The sequence below is a fragment of the Neopsephotus bourkii genome, unplaced genomic scaffold, assembly GCF_033783945.1.
Source record: "Neopsephotus bourkii isolate Nb327-2 ecotype Australia unplaced genomic scaffold, CSIRO-AGI_Nbou_v1 NB_1630, whole genome shotgun sequence".
Classification (NCBI taxonomy): Eukaryota; Metazoa; Chordata; class Aves; order Psittaciformes; family Psittacidae; genus Neopsephotus; species Neopsephotus bourkii.
This window is the reverse complement of record NW_026902105.1, coordinates 1131653-1151515: the sequence shown is the minus strand read 5'-3', so window position 1 is coordinate 1151515 and position 19863 is coordinate 1131653. Positions and strand designations below refer to the sequence as shown.

Below are 19863 nucleotides of genomic sequence, written 5' to 3'. Positions count from 1 at the left end.
CATGTTCAGTTTCTTCTGAGTTGTTTGTTATAGTGACAGTTATACACTTCATGATTATATGAACATCAGTTGATAAAAAAACAATGAAAAAGATATTTGAGCTGCTTAGCATATAATAAAGCATAAATAAATGCTGTGACTGGTTTTGTCAGGAGCTGGGTAAAATTGCGACATCTCACAGCACTGTTGCTTGTTCTACCGTGTTTCACAATGATCTGTGCTTTTCCTTAGACTTCAGTTCCTGTAGTCAGGATTGCTCATTAAAGTTTTTGGCTACTAGGTATTTTTTTTCCCCTGAACTTTTTAGCTGTTTTGATTGCAGAAATGTTTATATTCTGGGTGCCTCCTTGTGACTTCAGAAATGAAAAGGGGAATAAAAAGACACCTCCCTCCTCCTAAAGCCCTTTTGGAATCTGTTTTTTAAGGGCAGTTTAACGAAGGTGAAGGACCCAGCTCATGACTTTTGAATTTTAGGATTGGCAGTACTCAGTTTACTCAAAGCAGAGCCTTGGGCGGTATTCAGCAGCCATATGTAAACGGTACTGCGCACTAATGCTACTGAAAACTGCTTTGTTTCTACTTTCTTTTTTTCCTTCCCCTTAGTGGTTCGCTATTGAAGTGTGACTTTGTATGAAGCTAAGAAAGGCTTTCCAGAGCTGAAAAACATTGATGATAGTGACTAAGATCTAGCTTTGCATTGTTAAAATGACGTAGTTTTAATGTCTGAGCAGAAATAATTCTGCTAGTGAAAATAGGAATAATGGGATGCTTATATGCAATTTTATCCCTAAAAGACTTTTTAAAATTACATGAAGTTGTCTGTCTATATTTTTCTCTTAGTGCTATGTGCTTATTTTGCCCCCCAAAATGTTTAAACTGTAGTCCTGTGGAATGAACTTTGGCTTTTGAAAGTTAGGATGTTGGTCCTTTATTTACATAAATTGTTCAAAAATAATAGTAAGTTAGGTCCTTTTTCTATTTGTACAACTCCCTGTTTTGTGTTTTGCAACAGGGAAATGTCCTGAAATAAATGCTCTTGATCTATCCCCCAACCAAATTTGTTTTATTGTGAGTGATTTGCCCGCTGTAGTGACAGCAGGGGTGTGGATATGGCAGCAAGTCAGAGCTCGGATGTGGCTGAGGGTGGGTGTCTGAGGCAGCTCATAGCCTGACACTGCTTGCATGAGGTCAGCATGATTTGCTGTATAAACGTAGAGCAGTTCTCCCCCTGTTGCTGCATAGGAGCAGTTGAACAGACGACAGTAACTGGAGTATTTCCTTGCACACAAGCCTGAGACAACTACTGCATAAGTGAGATTCACAGATTTGGGGATGTAACTTGATAGATGAGAAAAATCGGTCAGAAAGGCCCGCCTTGTACCTTTTGGATCCTGACTCAAGTCTAGCTTGTCATACTGCTCAGAGAGTTTGAAGTCATCACTGGAGCTTATTCCATTAGAAAAAAAGGAAACTCTGCTCAGCAGAGGGAAAGGAGCAGCTGGATAGAAAACGTTTTTCTTACCTGAGGCCACTAACAACACAACATCCGAGGCACGCACTGGTTAAATCTTAGAAAGTGCTATAGGCAACCCGCTTTGCAATTGCCATTGTTGCAATTATTGTTGTTAGCCATTCTGTTGATAGTTCATATTGTAGGAATTACTAGCAGATGGGAAAATAGATGACTCAGAATACAATATTAACAATCCATATTTTTTTAATCAAAGGCCTTTAATAAGGCATATTGCATCTGTAAGATTCATTTAAGCAGTTGCTAGGAAGAATTTGTTTTTTCAAGTAAACACAACAAACTTGATACACATTATTTTTTGATCGAATATCTCTTTTCTTAACAACCTAAACCCTGAAACTACATTTGCTTGTTTTCATTGCACCAGCTTAATGGCAGTGTTCCATAATTTAGTTTGATAGACTGGAGGTTTGCAATGGTAACTCATGCATTATGGAATTACTAATGAAATCTAATTTTATCATATTGAAAACATCATGGGTCTAGAGCTTTTATTTACCTCTGTTAGCTGTCAAGGGTGGATTAAGATTATAGTGTGCTACATCCACCAAAACTTTGGCTTTCACCCCCTGAAAAGTTTGGATAACTACAGATAGGTGCTGGCCAAGTGTGGCTAATGACTTCCAGACTCTTTTACAGATCACTTCACCTAAATCCATGGACCAGAAGCACCACTGAGTATCTCGGATGCACGTCCTTCCTCCTGACTCCTGTGCTGGACACAGGTGAAAGCCAGTAGTCAGGAGTTGAATTGCACCCTTTGATTTGATGGCTGTTGAGAGTCCATTTTTGGTTGTATTTTATGTCCTTTTCAGCTTATTGCTACAGAACTCAGGTCTGTAGACAGGAACACATACATATTTTTCAAGTGCCCATTTTGATCTGAATTTTTGTCAGTATGATTTGACCAGGGTTGTGAACAAAATAGGAAAGGTACGGTGTGGGTACTTGAAAGGTAAGGTGGTACTCCTGCAAGCAGAAGTAGTATTGACTGCAAGTAGTTATTCTTTGGTTTGCTGAAAATACTGTTCCAAATGAATCTGGGCCATCTGGGGTGAAAGAAGTTAGACACAAATACCAAGAAAGTAAAAACTGTTGCAGTTCCCTTGCTGAAGTTTGGTTCTGGGAGATGATTGCATCAGTAGAATTCCTTCTGTGTCACTGTTTGAAGACATGTAAAGAAAGCAATTGACTTGAAACCAGTATTGACCAAAATAAGAATGCTTTCTGCATAGGAAATACTCTTCTGATGAAATGCTTAAACTGCACTGCATTCAGCCAACCTTGCATGACAATACTGGGTTATTTTTCCTTCAGCTACAAAACTGAATTACTGCTTCTTAAAATCCCAACAATTAGAGGTTCTTACCACCTTCACACAAGAGGAGTACCTCTCTCTCTGGAGCACTAGCAGCTCTGACCTGTGCCCTGAACACAAATGGATCACTTCATGCTCAGAGTTGCCCTAACTTGTGTTTTTTTTTTACTGTATCCCAGCTTAATGAGGATGATCACATTAAGAAAAGCTTGCTAACGGTTCTTAATCTGTTCTGCTGCTTTTTAACTTCTACTTGTAGTCTTTCTTGGAAAAGTATTTAACCCTATTAAAATGAGCCAGGAGGAGGTAGATGATTGGTGTCCCATTGGTAAAAGTTCAACATAGGTTACACCAGGTACACTTTTACCAGAAACTCCATTCACTGAATACCTGTCTTGGAGGTGGCCCACCTTTACCCTAATTGCTATCTGTTGTGTGGTTGTGGGTGTTTGATCTCCAAAAGGACAGGACTGATTCCATTGTTTGGAGTGACAGAAATTGAGCGATTCTTACACTACCCTGATTACTGAATTGCTACAGCGTACAGTGTTTTAAAAGCTATCAAAATGTAATTTAAAGTGTTTTTGAATTCCTGTAGCTTGCACAGCTGAATGTTTTCCACTCCCCATTAACACCAGTAGCCCTAGCAGTTACAGCAACAAAGTACATGGGAAATTATTTATGGCAGTTAAAATTGCAAGTGGTAAGTAAATGAGTGCTGAGCTGTATTGGATCGCTTTAAGAATTTGAATCAAAATATTTACATGCAGGGGAATAAATTACACAGGAATAAGTATCTTGAGTTATTTCTGCATATCTCATTTGGTACATTTGCTGTTGCATCCAGTGTCAGGACTCTTGCAGGCTTTTAGAGTTAACAAGTTATTATCTACAGCACAGACAGAAATCAAAAAGTATTTAAATTCCTCAAGGAGACACATGTGAGGGACACACACATCTAGATTCAGCTGTGGCTAATTAAATGGTTTTGCATCTGATGTTGGATAAAGGAGACCTTCATAACTCTGTTTTCAGTTTCTTAATGTCCCCATTTTCTGTCATCATCTTCTTTTGAGTGTCCTGAGCATCAGCGGTACATGCAGATGAGTGCTTTGGCATCCTGGGTTCCCTGGGTGATGGGGCTGAGATCATTCTGGAAGATCCTTATTATCTGGATTTAAAAATTCCTTCCCTTTATATTCTAATTTCCACCCCAGCTGTCTGTGATCTTTAAAGAATATTTAATTCTGTTTGCTGGCTCTGTTTCTTGATTGAAATTTAAATAATAACTCACCCATCACATTCTTCTCTGACAATCTATTAAAAAAAAATGGTTTTCAGTGCAGGATAATTATGTGATTGCATCAGTTGGAGTCTATTCTGTGCAGTTTAAGCCTGATGTCTACAGTGGTGACTGAGAGGGAATAAATGGCTGCCCATGCTGGCCCAGAGTGGGTAAGACACTTGATCAGTGACAGTTCTCACAAAATACTTGCACATGAGGTTATTCACAGTGCCTTTCTTAGACTGTTTGCGGGTCTGTGGAGTCCCAAATACGTTTCCCTGTCATGTATACTGAAAAAATAGGGGTTTATTTGTTCCCTTGTCTGTGCTGTGTTGGGATCAGTTAAACAGGACAATCAGCAGTATAATTCTTGCTTATTATACAGCAAATCTTTCCAATGCTTCTCTAAACCACTTCTCTAAAAGAGTATCTTCACTGAAAAATGAGTCACCTGCCAGTTTCATTTACCAGTGGGCCAAAAGTGAAAGGGAATGGTTGGGTTTTTTAATCCTTTCTCTGAAAATGAAAAGGTGTTTTTCTGTAAAAGTCTTGGTGACTGAGGCATTATGATTCCTTTCCTCCATCCTTTCTTGCATTTATCAAATGGAAGAAATACTAGATTATATTTATTTAATTCCTTGGGAGGCAGCTCTTCTCCTCCTAAAAAAATGAAAGGTGTCATTTGGGACAGAGGCTGATGAGCTATTGAGCACATCTGAGGTCTCTGAGGCTTCTACAGGTCTGAGGATCTCTGGTCCTGGAAGTTATTTTGACACCCGGGTTTTAACTCTCATCTTCATTGCAAATCTTACAGTTAAAATGACATCGCATGAAAATGTGCATTTTCCTCCATATGCTCTTCTACAATTTCTTGTCTGCACTCCCTCCTTATTATGACTTTCGGTTATTTGTTTACTATGGCCACGGCAGGGGGGTTGGAACTAGATGATCTTAAGGTCCTTTCCAACCCAAACTATTCTGTGATTCTATGTGCAATGTAGTCTATTAGTAGAAGTCGTAATGCTGGGTTTGTATGTAGCAGTATGTGTTGCTAATTTATATGCCTCAGATGCTGATAAAAATAAAGATCAAAACTAGTATTTCATTCCTCAGGGAGAGCAGATCAGACTGTGTTGATGGAAGACTGCCCTAGATTCATGAACGAAGTATTGACTCATTAGGTTGATTCAGGAAATGTTTTCCATTTTCCCCTCCGAGTTAGGTGGTTGTGCTTGTTTGTGATGACAGAATATTTGCAAACAAAATATAGATTATCCCTTTCCTAAAATGAAATTATTTGTGCTATTGGAAATTTGTTGATATTTTTTCACACTCACACATAAGCAATTCTGACAAGAGAGAAACGCACAGAGGCACTGGACTTCATCAGGGAAAAAAATCCCTAGGCCAGCTAAAGGAACATACTTAAAATGTGGATCCTTCCCTGCAAGCAGCTGGGGCAGTAGTGCCTAATGTGCCCCAGTACCTGGCAGGACTCCAGCCTTTATTTGCATCATCCATCAAGCCAACAAAATGATTTGTTAAATGACCCGTTGCTTTTAATGCATGAAATGTAATGAGCTGTCTAACATTGTGAGAAAGTATTTTTAGAAAGGAGAGCTTGGTCAAAGGTAACTCGCTCCCCTTCCTATGAATTTAGGAAATTATTTCATGTATTATTGAAACACTCTGTCAGCAATTTGCTTTGACTAGTTCTGGCAGCAGTCTATTGAGGAAGACAGGTGCCTTGTTCTTAGCAGAAAGTACCTCTAAATACCTCTCAGACTATTGCAGCAGCTGTCTGATTTTTTCAGGCTTCTGTAAGATGCTGCAGTTCAGTAAGAAATATTTCATCAAGCAATGTAAGTTATAGACATGAATGTAATTGTGTATACTGTGGCATGCTTTTTTCAGACGAATGAGTTCAGATCCAACCCTCTATTTATTTACAATCTATTTGCAAGGTTTGCAAAGTGGGTTTTTTACTTTATCGTGTATATTAAATATACTCTGTATTTTCATATGCTGTTAAATTATTTACTGTGGAGCATTCTTAGGCTTTTGGTTATATAAACAGTTATATGTGTATACATATACTCAAAATGTGTAAAAACAATGCAACTGTAAATTAAGGAATCATGAAAGGTAGTGGTTTTCATTTTTGCTTAAAACAGGTTTTAATCTTTTTCTTTTTTTTTTGTTTTGTTTGTTTCTGTGTTTGTTTTGGTTGGTTGGTTGTTTTACAGTTAAAGAATCTGAGTTTAGAAGAATTACAGATGCGATTAAAGGCTTTGGACCCTATGATGGAGCGAGAAATTGAAGAGCTTCGCCAGAGGTACACTGCAAAGAGACAACCTATCCTAGATGCAATGGATGCAAAGAAACGGAGACAACAGAATTTCTGAGTTTGCTATACGTGCAGAGATAATACTGTGAGTCAGTGTGGACACTTCGTAAGTCTGAAGGAATTTGATTATTAGAGTTTCCAAACCCCAATCTTTTGAATTTTCCTTCAGTTACAATGGGAGTGGTGAAAGAACATACACGTGGTGTTCTGCAGAGGCAGGGAAACTTTAACACTTGTGTGTATTTTCAATCTTTAATGGAATAGAAGTTTAATCTGTTACTTCTTAATCCTTTTTAAGTGCATAGTGGTAACTCGGTGTTGTACTTTGGGGTTGTGTTTTGGAGCACCTGGAGCGATTTCTTAATTGTGCAACACTACAGAGCCTTACGTTGCAATGGATTTTCCTCCCACTTGGTAGCATATTTATTACATAATCTTTGGTTATCCTATTTATTTTATGCCTGTTTTCTTTTTTCTTAGGAAGTATTAGGATAATATTGTGGAGAGCAGAGCCAGATTAGGTAAAATTACTATTGTGGTATAATTGAAAATCTTACCACTCTTTTAAAAAAGTCCAATTTCAGCAGGCTTCCCAATTCAGGACAGCACTTGAACATGTATCTAGCCTATTCATATCAGTAGGATAGATGCATAACATGAGTAATAGGCGCATGTTTTTCTGCTTTCCTGAATCAGGGATTGTGGCTGTAGTTGATCAATCCAGTTGTTACGCTACAGAGCATTCTTTTAGACAGTATTTCTATCATTTTTACGCACACTGAATGATCCTTCATTAAACAAGAAAACAAGTGCCTAATCAGTTTTGATTTTTCTCTTCTTTAGGAGAATCGATACTTGCAGTCACTCCTTCAGTGTAAATTTCCAATTGCTATTGCAATTCTGACCAGTACAGAACCGTTTGCACTGTAGTTTTATAATGAAGTAACAGCTACACTTTCTGAAAATGTTGCGGTTTTTTTTTATTCATTTAATTTTTTATCAGTTTTCAGGGGAGAGGGCAGTTATTAGTGGTTTGTGTTTAGTTTGGTTTCATATTATAGATATGAAAGGATAGTAATTTAAAAGCCAAAGAAAATGAATTGAATACTTATATGTAATAAGTACTGAAGAGAAGCAATGTTTTGCAGTCCTCTAAAGGTTTTGTCCTGCAATTGCTAGACATTCAAAATTCCTGCTGATCGATCTGCTGATCGATTTTGGTGAATCAGAAATTCAGGATCAAGCTCTTAGTATCTTTTTGCAAGTTCTTCTGTCTGGCTTATACTGTGGGTTATCTGGTAGGTAGAATTTACAACATTGCAAGAAATATTTCAGACTTAGCAGAAAATGTGATCCACTCCCTGAACAATCTACTGTGTTCTGTATTGATACCTTTGCTCTTGTTGCCTTCTGTGTAAATAACTTTACTGTGATAGTCATACTTCTTTAAATAATACAGCTGAAAATATCTTTACATTTGAACCATCAGCTGTTAAACTTTTAATGGTGACTACTGTGTGGGCATCTTCTGTTAAATGTTTTCTGGAAGTTTGTAATCATCTCATACCTCTTCACATTCACCGTCATCATACGTGGACCATTTAGATGGAGCAGTGCAGATATCGAAAGTGGTGCATTATATCATAAAAAATTATGCAAAAGGAAACCAGAAGTTTTTACAAGATCGGTGTACTACAGCCGGGCTGGGACCAGTACATGGGTTTGAGCTGCATATAGCCATTGTTGCCATTGTCATTCTGTGTGTTTGCGTGCATGCCACGCTCTGACATGTAAGCCCAAACTGTTTGAACTGGGGCCATCCCTTATGAAGAAGCAAAAACACAGGAGATCAGCAGAAATTACTTTAGGCAAGATAAATGCACCTGCTAGTCTTAGGCCTCACATTTATACAGTGAAATGATGAGAAATAAAAAAAAGGTGTAATCATATCACAGTGTCATTAGATTATACTCATAATGCAGCAAAAAATAACAGCACACCCCCCCTTGTATGGTTCTTATTTATTTAAAGTGAATTTCTAATTCTTGAATGTTCTGTTCTCAAAATTCAAAGGTGTGTGTGCGTACATGTATTCATGTAAGCATACCCACATATATGCATATCTATATGTAAAAGGAAAAGTATAAAACAGATTTAAACCATCAGGAGAGGAACCTAGCTTGCCTTTTCTTGGTGTGCCTTTTAAACAATGTGTCATTGTGCAGACACTCTTGCTTGCATCTTTAGCAGCTTTCTTTTCCCCTACTCTCTTAAACTATTCCTATCAAAAATTAGACTTTGATTTTTAATAATGTGGCTTTACAGTGTAATAGGCAATGTAATAAAATGATCACAATTTGCATATTTTATGTATTCTGAAAACTTGGTAATGCAGTGCGTTAAATATGAATTGCCTGCCTAGGAGACTCCACTAAAAGGCTGTTTTAGACTAGAGCTGGTGCAGTCTGACATCTGAAAGATACCAGAAGATAAACAATATTCTTTCTTCACTCCTGATCTGTCTGCACAGAAACAACTCAAACTTTGTGCACATGCACAAACACAGGTGTGGATTATACATGGAGGAGAAAACTCTTGAGAGCCATGGAATGAAATAGAAGTGTAAGCAAGCTGCTTAAAATGGGTGAGAAGTAACTTCTGATATACTGTAATCTGGGATATATTGGACATTTGTGACCAAAGAATACTTTCACCAGTTAAAATGAAGTTAGTAATGTTGCCCTTTTGATACGGTGCACAGTGCAGTCAGTGTATGAGCTGTCTTTGGCTTCAGAAGCCAGTGTATTGGGCTTTAAATTATGTGCAAGCATAACTTAAAGAAACAGGTTGTATATCGAGAGATAGATACAACTTATTTTTCTTTCTTCTGTTTATGTAAATTAATCAAATCATCCATGTTGTTGACTTCCCATCTCTACTGGAAGATGAGCATCTCTGTAAAGGAAATCTGATAGTACAATAAATACGACATTTTAAAAGCAAGCCTTGCAAGGAAATCTGATACAGCTACTGACAAGTTAACCTTCAGTGAGATTTTAACCAAGCAATTTCTTGTTTGCTTCTGACTTTGTATGTTTAGGTTTAGTAAGTAAACAAATTTTGAAACATCATCACTTATGACTAAACATTTGTAATAAAAGCTAATTTTTCATGTATAACAGTTGTCTTGTTGTTCATTCTAACTGAAACAAAATTACATAAATAATAACCATTAATGTTCATTTCCATTGTCATTTCTCATAATACTGAGCCCGGCTGTGAGTGCAGAGAACCACATCACTTGAAGTCAGCTCTGGAAAGGATTTATCCAGCTCAAGACGTTGCTGCAAGCTCTAGAAGTCTGAGGATCTCAATGGAAGAGTATCAGACAGGTCTAAGGGCAGAAGTCCTCAATATTGTGTGGATACCACTCTGCAATCTAAGGTTGCTAAAGGCCTAACCCTGAGACAGCTGAGCATCACCCCAACCCACTGGAAATGTTCATAGACACCCTTTACCTGGAGGTACTAGTGGACATTAGCAGCTTTAGGTGTGCCTTTGATTTTTCTAGTGTAATGAGAACTACAGTAGGTAATGGATAGGCAAATCCATTTAATGTCTCAAAATTTACTCCATAGCCCATTTCTTTTCTGAGTTTTAAAAATTACTGCTTAAGAATTTGCCCACAAAGGCACTTCAGTAAAAGAGACTTATGAGCAAAACTCTTTAATGAACCATGGTATGCTTGAAGTGACAGAATTCTGCTGCTAATGTGAATTAATCTGACAATTACTGGATATTACAGTTATTTACTGTATTTGACCATGTATATCTAGATGAGAGTGTCCAGTGGCTCAGGATGCTTCTCCACCCAGCGTGTTGAACTTCCAGATACAAATACGTCTCATGATGACTGAATTCCTGCACAAGTCACCGTTAATAGGCAGTGGTGCTTCCACGCAGAATGTATACTGTGCAACTTCTGTAAAGCACTCTGTGTGCACACTGTTTTATCAGTTTGATATGATGAGGGTTACATTTTCTTTTTAAGTCTATATATAGTTATCAAACTAATTAAAAAGATCTTATGGTGTGGGGAAGTCTTTATTTCTTTGCATTCATAAATATTCAGAGCTCCAGTTTACTGTGGTATTTATTTCTGTATTTCCAAAGCAATGATGGATGTTCTGTAATCACAGAATCATTTACTTTGGAAAAGACCTTTAAGATCATAAAGTCCAGCCATTAACCCAGAACTGCCAACGTCCACCACTGGACCACATCCCGAAGTACCACATCTACACTACCTCCAGGGATGGTGACTCAACCCCTTCCCTGGGAAGCTTGTTTCAGTGCTTGACAACCCTTTCAGTGAATTTTCCCATTATCTAATCTAAACCTCCCCTGGTGCAACTTGAGGCCATGCTATGCAGTTTTCTGGGAAGCAAGTTTTGGGATATTTCTATACCAGTATGTGGTACAGCAGTGTCTGGCCCACTATTGCAAGTGAAAGCCTTGGAGAAGTCAGGTGTTCTTTGCTGCTGCTTTTCCCCCTCCTCTGGGGGATGGATGTGGGCATTACTTCTAAGGGCAGCCCTGAGCCAAGTGTTCTTGGAACACTGTGCACAAATACAAATGTTGGCAACAGCTTTTATTCTCTTTTTCTATTCAGTAAAGTCTCAGCTGTCCTGTTTTCCCTTCATTTGAAAATACAGTAAGTTCAGATTCTAACCAGCTCTTTCTCTTCCGAAGTATTTGTTAGTCCCAGACAGGCTAGATACTAGGTACTTTTTTCCCATTGTTTGCTTCACAGATTCCTCAGGATAGACTTGTGGTTAGTTCCACTAGGCCTTATTTGTCACAGAAACAGGAAGAAGCAAATAATTAAAAATAATTTCTTTGGGGAGAAATGGAAAAGTAGACAGACAGTGCTTACACCTCTCCAGGTCACTGATGAGGCCAGCTATGGATGGGAGCGAAAAAGCGTGGCTGACAAAAGCAAATGAGGTAGCCATCCGTATAACTTACTGTTCTATGTCGCTGTTTCACATCTGATTTTTCATTCATGTTTATTGTCTTTTATATTTGTGCTTTACTTACTCAGTTACTACTTTTAAGGATAGAAGTTTAAAATGATTAATTTTAAAAAAATTGAAACATACCATAACTGAGTAAATAAACATGGGGGAAAATCCCTGTCAAAAGAAAGGGTGGTGGTTTCTCTTTTCCTCCCCTACTCCTTTCTGGGGTCATGGAGGGTTTCAGCTGCAGCTGATGTTTGTCTCTGCATGGAGAGGTTTTCCCTGCTCTGTCCCTGGGTGTTACGAGTGCTGAATGGGCTGTGCGCATGCTCAGGATGCTGTGTCAGTGCTGTGCCCTGGTGGGAACCACTCTTCCCTCCTACCCTTCTCCTCCTCTCCCTTCCCTGTTGCAGTGGAGGCACTGAGGCTCCTGCAGTGTGAGGAAGCAGCACAAAGTGGTGAGTAGTGCTTTGCCCTCAACAGACTCTGCGTGAGTCTGGAAGCTGTTGATCAGCATCGGGACAGCACTGTGCTTAAACCAGTGTCTGTGGTCTAGGGGCCCTTGCAGGAGCCAGCTCCCTTTCTCAACAAGGCCACACTGTGGTGGCAGATGGCTTTTGATGCAGAAGGCCACAGCTGTCTGCTCATAGGAGTGCAGCATGGCCAGAGCCCCTGGTGCAGATGTGGGCATGGCCACCCCAAGGTATGTGAAAATCACATTGAAACATTGGAAAGTAAAAAGTTCCTTGTGTCCAATTTCATATTGATGTACAAAAAACATTTAGTGCAGTGGGAGAGTCTATGCAATGGCATCAGCTAATGATCACTTCTTGCTCTACACCAGGACATTTCTTAGAGCACTAACACTATCCCTCAGCCTCCCAAGTTGTTCTTGTAGGCACTGGGTTTAGCTTTGCTGGAAATAATGGTGAGAGTGGGACTTCCCATGTGCCACAGGCAAACAGCCAGTGTCTTGCCTTGTGCTCATACTTGTTCAGTGCAAACAGGGCTTTCTGAAGGCCACAGTAAATTCAGAGGGGATAAACTCAGCAGTGAGCAGGGAGCTGCCTGGAGCCAGCCGGCAGGAGAGCAATGGAAGGAATAAAACTAGTGTGATCCTGGGCTCGAATACAGGTTTTCTGTCTGTGACAGTGGGGGAAGACGTTAATGCTATTTACTCATGCACTGCAAACCCCAGTAACCTTCACAGTTCCTTTCTTTAGGTGTCACAACTTCAGAAAGCAAATTTGTAAATGTACATGGCCACATGCTGATGTATCTGGATGTATTTTTTCTCTGTCAAATTAATTAAATTGTGTGCTCTTTACTAAAGACCTGGACTCTTCTTCCTGCGAATTCCTGTTGGAATTTTATATTACAGTACCTCTCCCTAGCCAACTCCCAGAGCAAAACATGGCCCTTCGACCCTTCAAGTCCTGTTTCTCCCCTTAGGGCCGGTATTTGGAGCTGACCAGTATAATGGTTCTCTCACTGTACAAAGGTGTGTGCAGACACACACAGAAGGAACCCTCTCTACCTCTTATTCATCCTTTCATTCCCTTGGTGTTGCTGAAAGGGCTGATGCACACATCGATGTTTATAACACGACTTGTTCCCCTCTTCAGATCTTCCTGCTGCTCTGTGTTCTTCCTGGGCTTCCAAAGCCTGCGTGGTTAAGGAAAATCTCACAGCCAATACATCAAAGAGAGAAACCAAAAGCTTTTGATTTGATTTATCTGTCACTAAGCCTGTAGTGTGATGCATCAATTGATATTTCATTTTTATTACAGTACAATGGGGTATACAGGCTTAACAGCAAGAGGTGTCCTTTTGATCTCATGCACATGAAAACAGGTGTCATAGTCCAGAGATTATGGAGGTCAGAGATTATTTGAAGAAGGATTAAGTGGAGTTACCAGTTTTCTTAGCAACCATATCCAAAAGCATGAGATTCTTTTTAAAATGCATGCCTTATTCCAGTCAGTAGGTAAGTTGCATTTTTGTCATATACCAATTTTCCCTGCTGAAACTATGGAAGAAGACCAGACTTTTTCAAATTGGTTTGTATTAAAAGAATGCAGAAGCAAATCAAACTCTGAACTTGTATATGCAAGTAATAAAGAACTTCTTCTGAGTCTCCTAAAATCCAGGAAAGGTTTTGTTTAGTTTTTCCTGTTAGTTGATCTTTACAGAGTAAAGTTCTTGAGACCATCCAGAAAATAATGGGGTAACTGTGTTAATGTTCAGCACTGCACTGATTTATATACGTATAATCGCTTAGTCTAAATCCGATTTACCTCTGAAAGTGAACAGAAATCTCCAATGCAGTAAGTGCTAGTTGAGTATTTCAATAAATACAGCTGAAATACTGCTCTGATGCATTCCAGGAGTCTCTCTCATGCTGTTAGAAACTAAACCAACCAAAAGTGTTTTGTAACCCACTTCGGGTATGTGCTAGAAATTCTTGATGGACTATATGCTTGTATTTTTTCAGCAACCCGTCCTGCTAAGGAAGCACGTTCACCACTGACTGCTCAGGTTTCACAAAAGTACAGTAGCTTTGGGGCTGTATATCTTCTACAATGTGATGTGGCTGAAATCAATAGATAAAGAGTTCTATTATTTGATAAACCTATTTCTTCTAATTAGTGTATTTATAACTCTTTTGTTGACACCCAGATGTTTAAACATCCCCCACATATGTAATTATTGGGGTAAATAAGGAATTGAGGATTTCTGAGATCACAGGATCCACATCCCAACAATTAATGCAAATTTATTCCAAGAGTGGGTATAAGTTTGAAGCCTTTTAAGTGTAGCTAGCATTGATTTATTCAGCCCATCAACTGACACAATTTTTATACTTCTCATAGCACTTCAGTTTCAGCCGCCACAGAAAACGCGACAGTTGGGTCCTATCTTGCAGCTGGAATAGGAGGGAGTCTTAATCGCCAAGTGTTTGACTGATATTTTATTTGTAGGCAGGTGCTGAACTGAGACGTTTAGTTCAGCTGCTTGCTCTAGAATGAGGAATGACCATTCAGTCACACTGAAGAAGAGATCACTGCTGTGTTTCTGAGCTGCTTTCCGGCTTCTATCCTGATCAATGGAAATGGTGCTGCTCAGGGCTGGCACCGTGCTGCAGACCCAGACAGCTGCTGTGTTCCCCCACCACAGGCAGTGACAGAAGCAGCATGGCCTTATCCCAGAACACCACGAGGCTGCCAGCCCCATGTTCAGGGCTCCATGTTGCTGATGCAAGTGAGGGGAGGGTATGGCTGACACCCTGGCTGTGCTGAAACGTTTGGGAGTCTGAACCTGGGGATGCTGGTCTGTGGTGTTTGGTGCAGATCTCTAGATGAAACCATGCAAGTCATGGCTGTCCTGTGCACTTTGCAAGGAAAGAATCTGAACACTTCCAGCTGCAGCTTTGCTTTCCATTCCAGTTTATTTTTCTTTTCTGAACTGTATAGGATTAATGTTCTGTTTAAAGGCCCATGAACCTAGACTAATCTTGCATTCACCATGGGTTTTTTCTCACCTTCTCCAGCAGCATGGTGAGATGCATTTTGCTTTCTTTAATTGTGCTTTGCCAGGATGGAAAACTGTCAGATATTCTGTGATTCTCTCTTGTTTCAGGAAGCATAAACTGTCAGAGCCTTTTTCTTCTATATTCTTGGTATGTCTAGACTGACCTTTCTCTGAACCTAAAGGGATTCATAAGAAAATCAAATGCACCTAGAAATCCCTGCCACCTCCCATTTCCAGCGTGACTCCCATCTCCTGGCTTGTTCAGTGCTTTGAGGCTCCTGCCAAGTTTGAGGAAGCACATTTGTAGTTTGGTGTGCTGGTGGATGGGCCAGTGCTGTGTAACAGATCAACTGAGGAGGTGGCCTTTGTGCTCTTCAGCACTGCCCTGGTACCACTGGTGAGAGCTCCAGCGCGGTTCCAGTTTATTGTGCTTGAGGCACCTGAGAGCCAGGGGTGGGGCTGCTCCCACTAACAGGTATAAGGGGGGCCCAGTGCATTTTTGCCACCAAAAGCATAAGAAAATTGCTCTCTATTTATAAAGCGTTTCCAGCACCACAGCTGAGAAGCTCCATGCACAAACTGGCTGTCAAACCTGATAGCTCACCTGCCAGGCTGAATACTAAAGGATCCAAGAAGGAGCTGCTGCATCCCCTGTTGAGTAGACCTGCCTATCTCTCTGCTGTCTGTGCAAGAGCGGGGTAGACACCTAAGAGGGAACGGGATGGGGACAGCCCGCTCTCCTGCTGCTTTCCAGGTTTCAGCTGCCTTCTTTAGAGTGTGCTCCACAGGGAATACCAAGAACCACTCCACCAGAGAAAAATACATCCAGGGCTTCTTCCTTTGGGTTTTCAGGGTAGGGATGAAATGGTAAAAAAGGATCATACTAACAGAAACAGCAGAAAGCTGTGCCTTGGTATGGGAAGAGAATGAAAAAAACAGAGAAGAGATTTTTCCCAAAGTAAATCACATCTTTGATGTGTTGTCTTTGGCCATACTTGGAATACCTAACATATGGAGGTGATAGCACATGATCTGAAATAAATCAGAATTTACTTGGTAATTAAGCAGGTGGTCATTAAAGGGGCTATGCTTGGATATCAATGTTCAGAACAGTTCCTAGAATGGGACAGAACATGGACAGTTTCCACTGAAAGTTGGTAGGATTGGCATTACTGAGTCAGGAACTCCAGCCACTCATTTTGCTGTGCTACAACCCCACCACATCACCCATTCGTTCATTGCATGTCTCTGGAGCTGCACAAATAGGCACGTTGGGATACAACAAACAGATTGAGAGGGTGGAGCAAGAGGTACAGGACTTTAGATGGGCAGAGCAGTGGCTGCTCATAAGCAAAGAAAGATGTTTGAGTGCCACCCATCTTCCAAATATGATTGAAGGTTTTCTTTGAAGGTCAGCGGTGTGATCAGTGGAACAGTCTGCTCAGAACCACACAGACTTGTGCACCCCACAGAGCACCTGTGCATGTGGTCATGAGAAGCAGATGCAGGACTGTGAATCTAAAACTGGGCACTCTTTGGGTGCTTTAGAGGATAAATTGTCAGGTTTATAGCAGACTTCTTCTGATCCCTGAAAAGTTATCCCTGTTTGTTTCTGAGCAGGGACTAGGGAGAAGCCAAGCCCCACCGGTACCCTGAAAGGCAAAGACAAAGAAGAGGGAGGTGCTGATGTTTCTTCTACACTTCTGTGAAGCTGAAGTGTTGGATTTGTGCCACTGCCTCCTGTAGCCAGGTGCATGCATTTATCCAAGTGAAGACTTGCACGATTTAGGGTTGTGTGTAAAGGGTGAGGTGATGTCAGGCAAACAGTTTTCCTCATGGTCTGGTGGGAGGTCAGTTTGAGTTTCAGCACCTGTGAAGATGATCCTCAATCCCCTGTACTAGCAGACAGAGCCAGACCTTTGCCAGCAGTGTCATGCTAGCTTGGGAAACAGTTTCTAGACTGTTTGGAGGTTGCCTCCTCCAGTTGACAACCCATCATTTTATAAATGAGAGTTGAATCAGGGTGATGTTTCTTAACAACTGCAACTATTGATCTGAAGGTGCAGACATTACAGCTGTCTTTGAATAAACTAAGCAGAGAATTGTTGCTTTGAACAATGTATTAATGTATTGCCTTTTGTTCCATTGTTAATCCAGCAAATTATTCTCAGGCAAGAAGCCAGGAAAAGGCAGAATCAGTAAAAGATGCTTCAGAAACTGAATATTCTTTGAGCCCTTCCTAAATAGTGGGCAACTTGAAGTTACAGGAAATCAAATTAATTTCCGGTGTAACTTAGGGAAGTCAGGCACATAAACTGGGAAAAAAACTAAAAAAAGGAAGAATAACATTATGAGAAAAGAACAGTTCTGACACAGCCCCTCACCAAGGGATAGGACTGGTAACTGTGGCTTGAATGTTGTTTGAAAGCACCATCAAAGGTAAATTCAAAAGTCTGGAGAATTGTGAGAAGAAATGGATAACCAGCACAGCAAGGGCAGTTACTCTAGGGGCTTTCTGCTTCTTGTATGTGCACACCTGGGGCCTCTAAGGATGGGGGTTGTTTGAGAGGAGATGAAAAGTCATGTCAAGTTGATTTAGCTCCTACAAGTGCTGTTGTTATGTTGCTTAGTCCCTAATCTGTGAGGCAGAGAACAAGAAGCTTGCACTGTTTGCTCAACTGAAAAATGTGGGTTCCCCATCACGACGGAGAATGTATATGATTAAAAGAAACCTATCTTCACGATGAGATCCAGGCTTCTCTTTGACCGTAATATATACTCATAATACCCTGAAACTTAAATCAGTTCTTAATCCTTGATGAAATATTCTTTTTTATGCATTTAATTTCCATTTTGTGGCACAAAGCTGAGTTCTTCAGTGTGTCACACGCTACTGGGACAAGAAACTCAGTACAAAGAGCACCAGATACAGTCATTCCCTGCAGTCTCGTAGAGTTCTATACAAAAAGGTACAAATACTGGAGGTATTAAAGTTGGAAAATTAAATGCAAAGTTCTTTGTTTTTAATTTTGCAATGTTAAGTAGCTCATGCTATATATAATATGTGAGGAAGAAAACAGTCTGCTTTCGAAATGGATGAAGTAGTCTGCAGAGAAAGAAAGAATTAGCAACTGATGAAAGTAAGTGAATAATAAACCAGGCAATAATGCAAAATCTGGACATACATAAAAAGCTTAATCACAATCTATATATAGTTTTTATATCTCAGGAAAATAATGTAACATATTGCTTTCTCGAGGACATCTCCAAGTCTCATAATAGCCTAAATTTGCATGAGAAATCAAGATTCTTTAACAGTTTATTCCTGGCAATAAAGTAAGTTGTCTCATTTGAAATATTCCCATAATCCTCCTTTAAGCAATTCAAAGGTCTCATCTGAAAGGGAATAGGAGCAACATTTCCACCAGTGCCAGGAAGGTGACTGTCACAAGCCAGTAGGAGCACATGCCAAGCACAATGTTCTTCATTAAACTGCACATCCATAACAAGCGGATTTCTGACCACAACAGTTTCCAAGTTTCAATCGCTGGAGAAAGTGGGCAATTAATCCTCTCATCCTTCATTGCTGACCCACTGTTTTATAGAAGTGAAAATGCCCCACTCTTACAAAGAGTGATTGAAGAAGTCTGGTGAAAACAATTGCTCAATCAGCACACCATCTCCTTGCTGAGGCTTTGGAGAGATTCAACTTTTCCTTCAAACTGAAAACATTTTTCTGTAACTTCATTTAATGAGAGATGAAGATTCTCAGCACTTACTGGATTGAGCCCTAGAATAGAGGTTACTTCACAAAATGGCAGGAAGGATGTGCTTCATTCTTCTTTACCAAGATATTTTGAGGGAGCCAAGACAACATCATTTAAATCGAACAATCATTATCCTCATCAGTGAAAAGTTCTCTTAGTCATAAGCAAATATTACAACTGCTGTACAAAGCAATACAATATGATATAATATCCAAAAATATTAAATCCAGGCAGAAGTAGTACAGAAAAAAAGCTACATCTCCTAGAATGGCCAGGGGAATACAACTTGCAAAAAAAGAAAACTAAAAGGAAGCTTGGCAGGTATAACTCTGTGAAAATAAGCATTAAGGACATATGATTGCTGTCTATAAATACAGCATGCATGCAAACACTAAGAAGAAAATGAAATATTTAAGCTAAAGAACAGTGGTGGCATGGGAAAAAACCCAACTGATATAAAGCAGCCATTAATAAAATTATGCTGAAAGTTGCACAAGCCTTGGAAAGCGGCACAGATCTGGAATGCTCTTCCGGAGAATGGGGGAGCAAAAACCTGACTACTTTTGACATGGAGTTAGTTAAGTTTATGAAGGGAATTCCTGTGTACTGTGTAAAGTCATTGTCATGATAATAGGAACATATTAAATTTCAGTACTTTATTTATTTAGTGTCTTTGATCCAAAGCACTTATATAAAAAAGCAATAATGAAAATTCCTTTCAACCAGCACAATAAAAGTTGTAATTCCTTGGGGTATTCCATTTTCTTTAGTAAAACACAATTTGGACACATTCCATTCAATATTTGCAGAAATGACAGAGCATTGGCCCTATGAATAATAATAAATCTAGAACATAAGATAAGCTATAGGTTATTGAAATGATGTGTTGCAAAGTTTGGTTCCAACCTTTGCAATGCCAAACTAGCAACAGCTGAGGGAATAGGTTTACAGGTCTTTTTGAGTAACTGCCCCGAAAGTCATTGGCTTTCAACTCCGGGAATCAACTGCTTGTGAAACTGAGATAAAACCACTGCTTGCAGCTGGATTCTTCAAGGCCCCCAGC

The 19863-nt window shown here is 39.8% G+C and overlaps 1 protein-coding gene across 2 annotated transcripts in view; it reads left to right on the top strand.

The window, feature by feature from the left end:
• Nucleotides 1-9660, top strand: part of STK3 (serine/threonine kinase 3) — a 126722-nt gene extending 117062 nt beyond the window's left edge. For both annotated transcript variants that reach the window (XM_061373210.1, XM_061373207.1), the window contains exon 11: nt 6381-9660. In XM_061373210.1, coding sequence (XP_061229194.1) covers nt 6381-6539 — 159 coding nt within the window. In that variant the 3' untranslated portion in view covers nt 6540-9660. The remainder of the gene's footprint in view (nt 1-6380) is intronic.
• Nucleotides 9661-19863: the final 10203 nt, after the last annotated feature.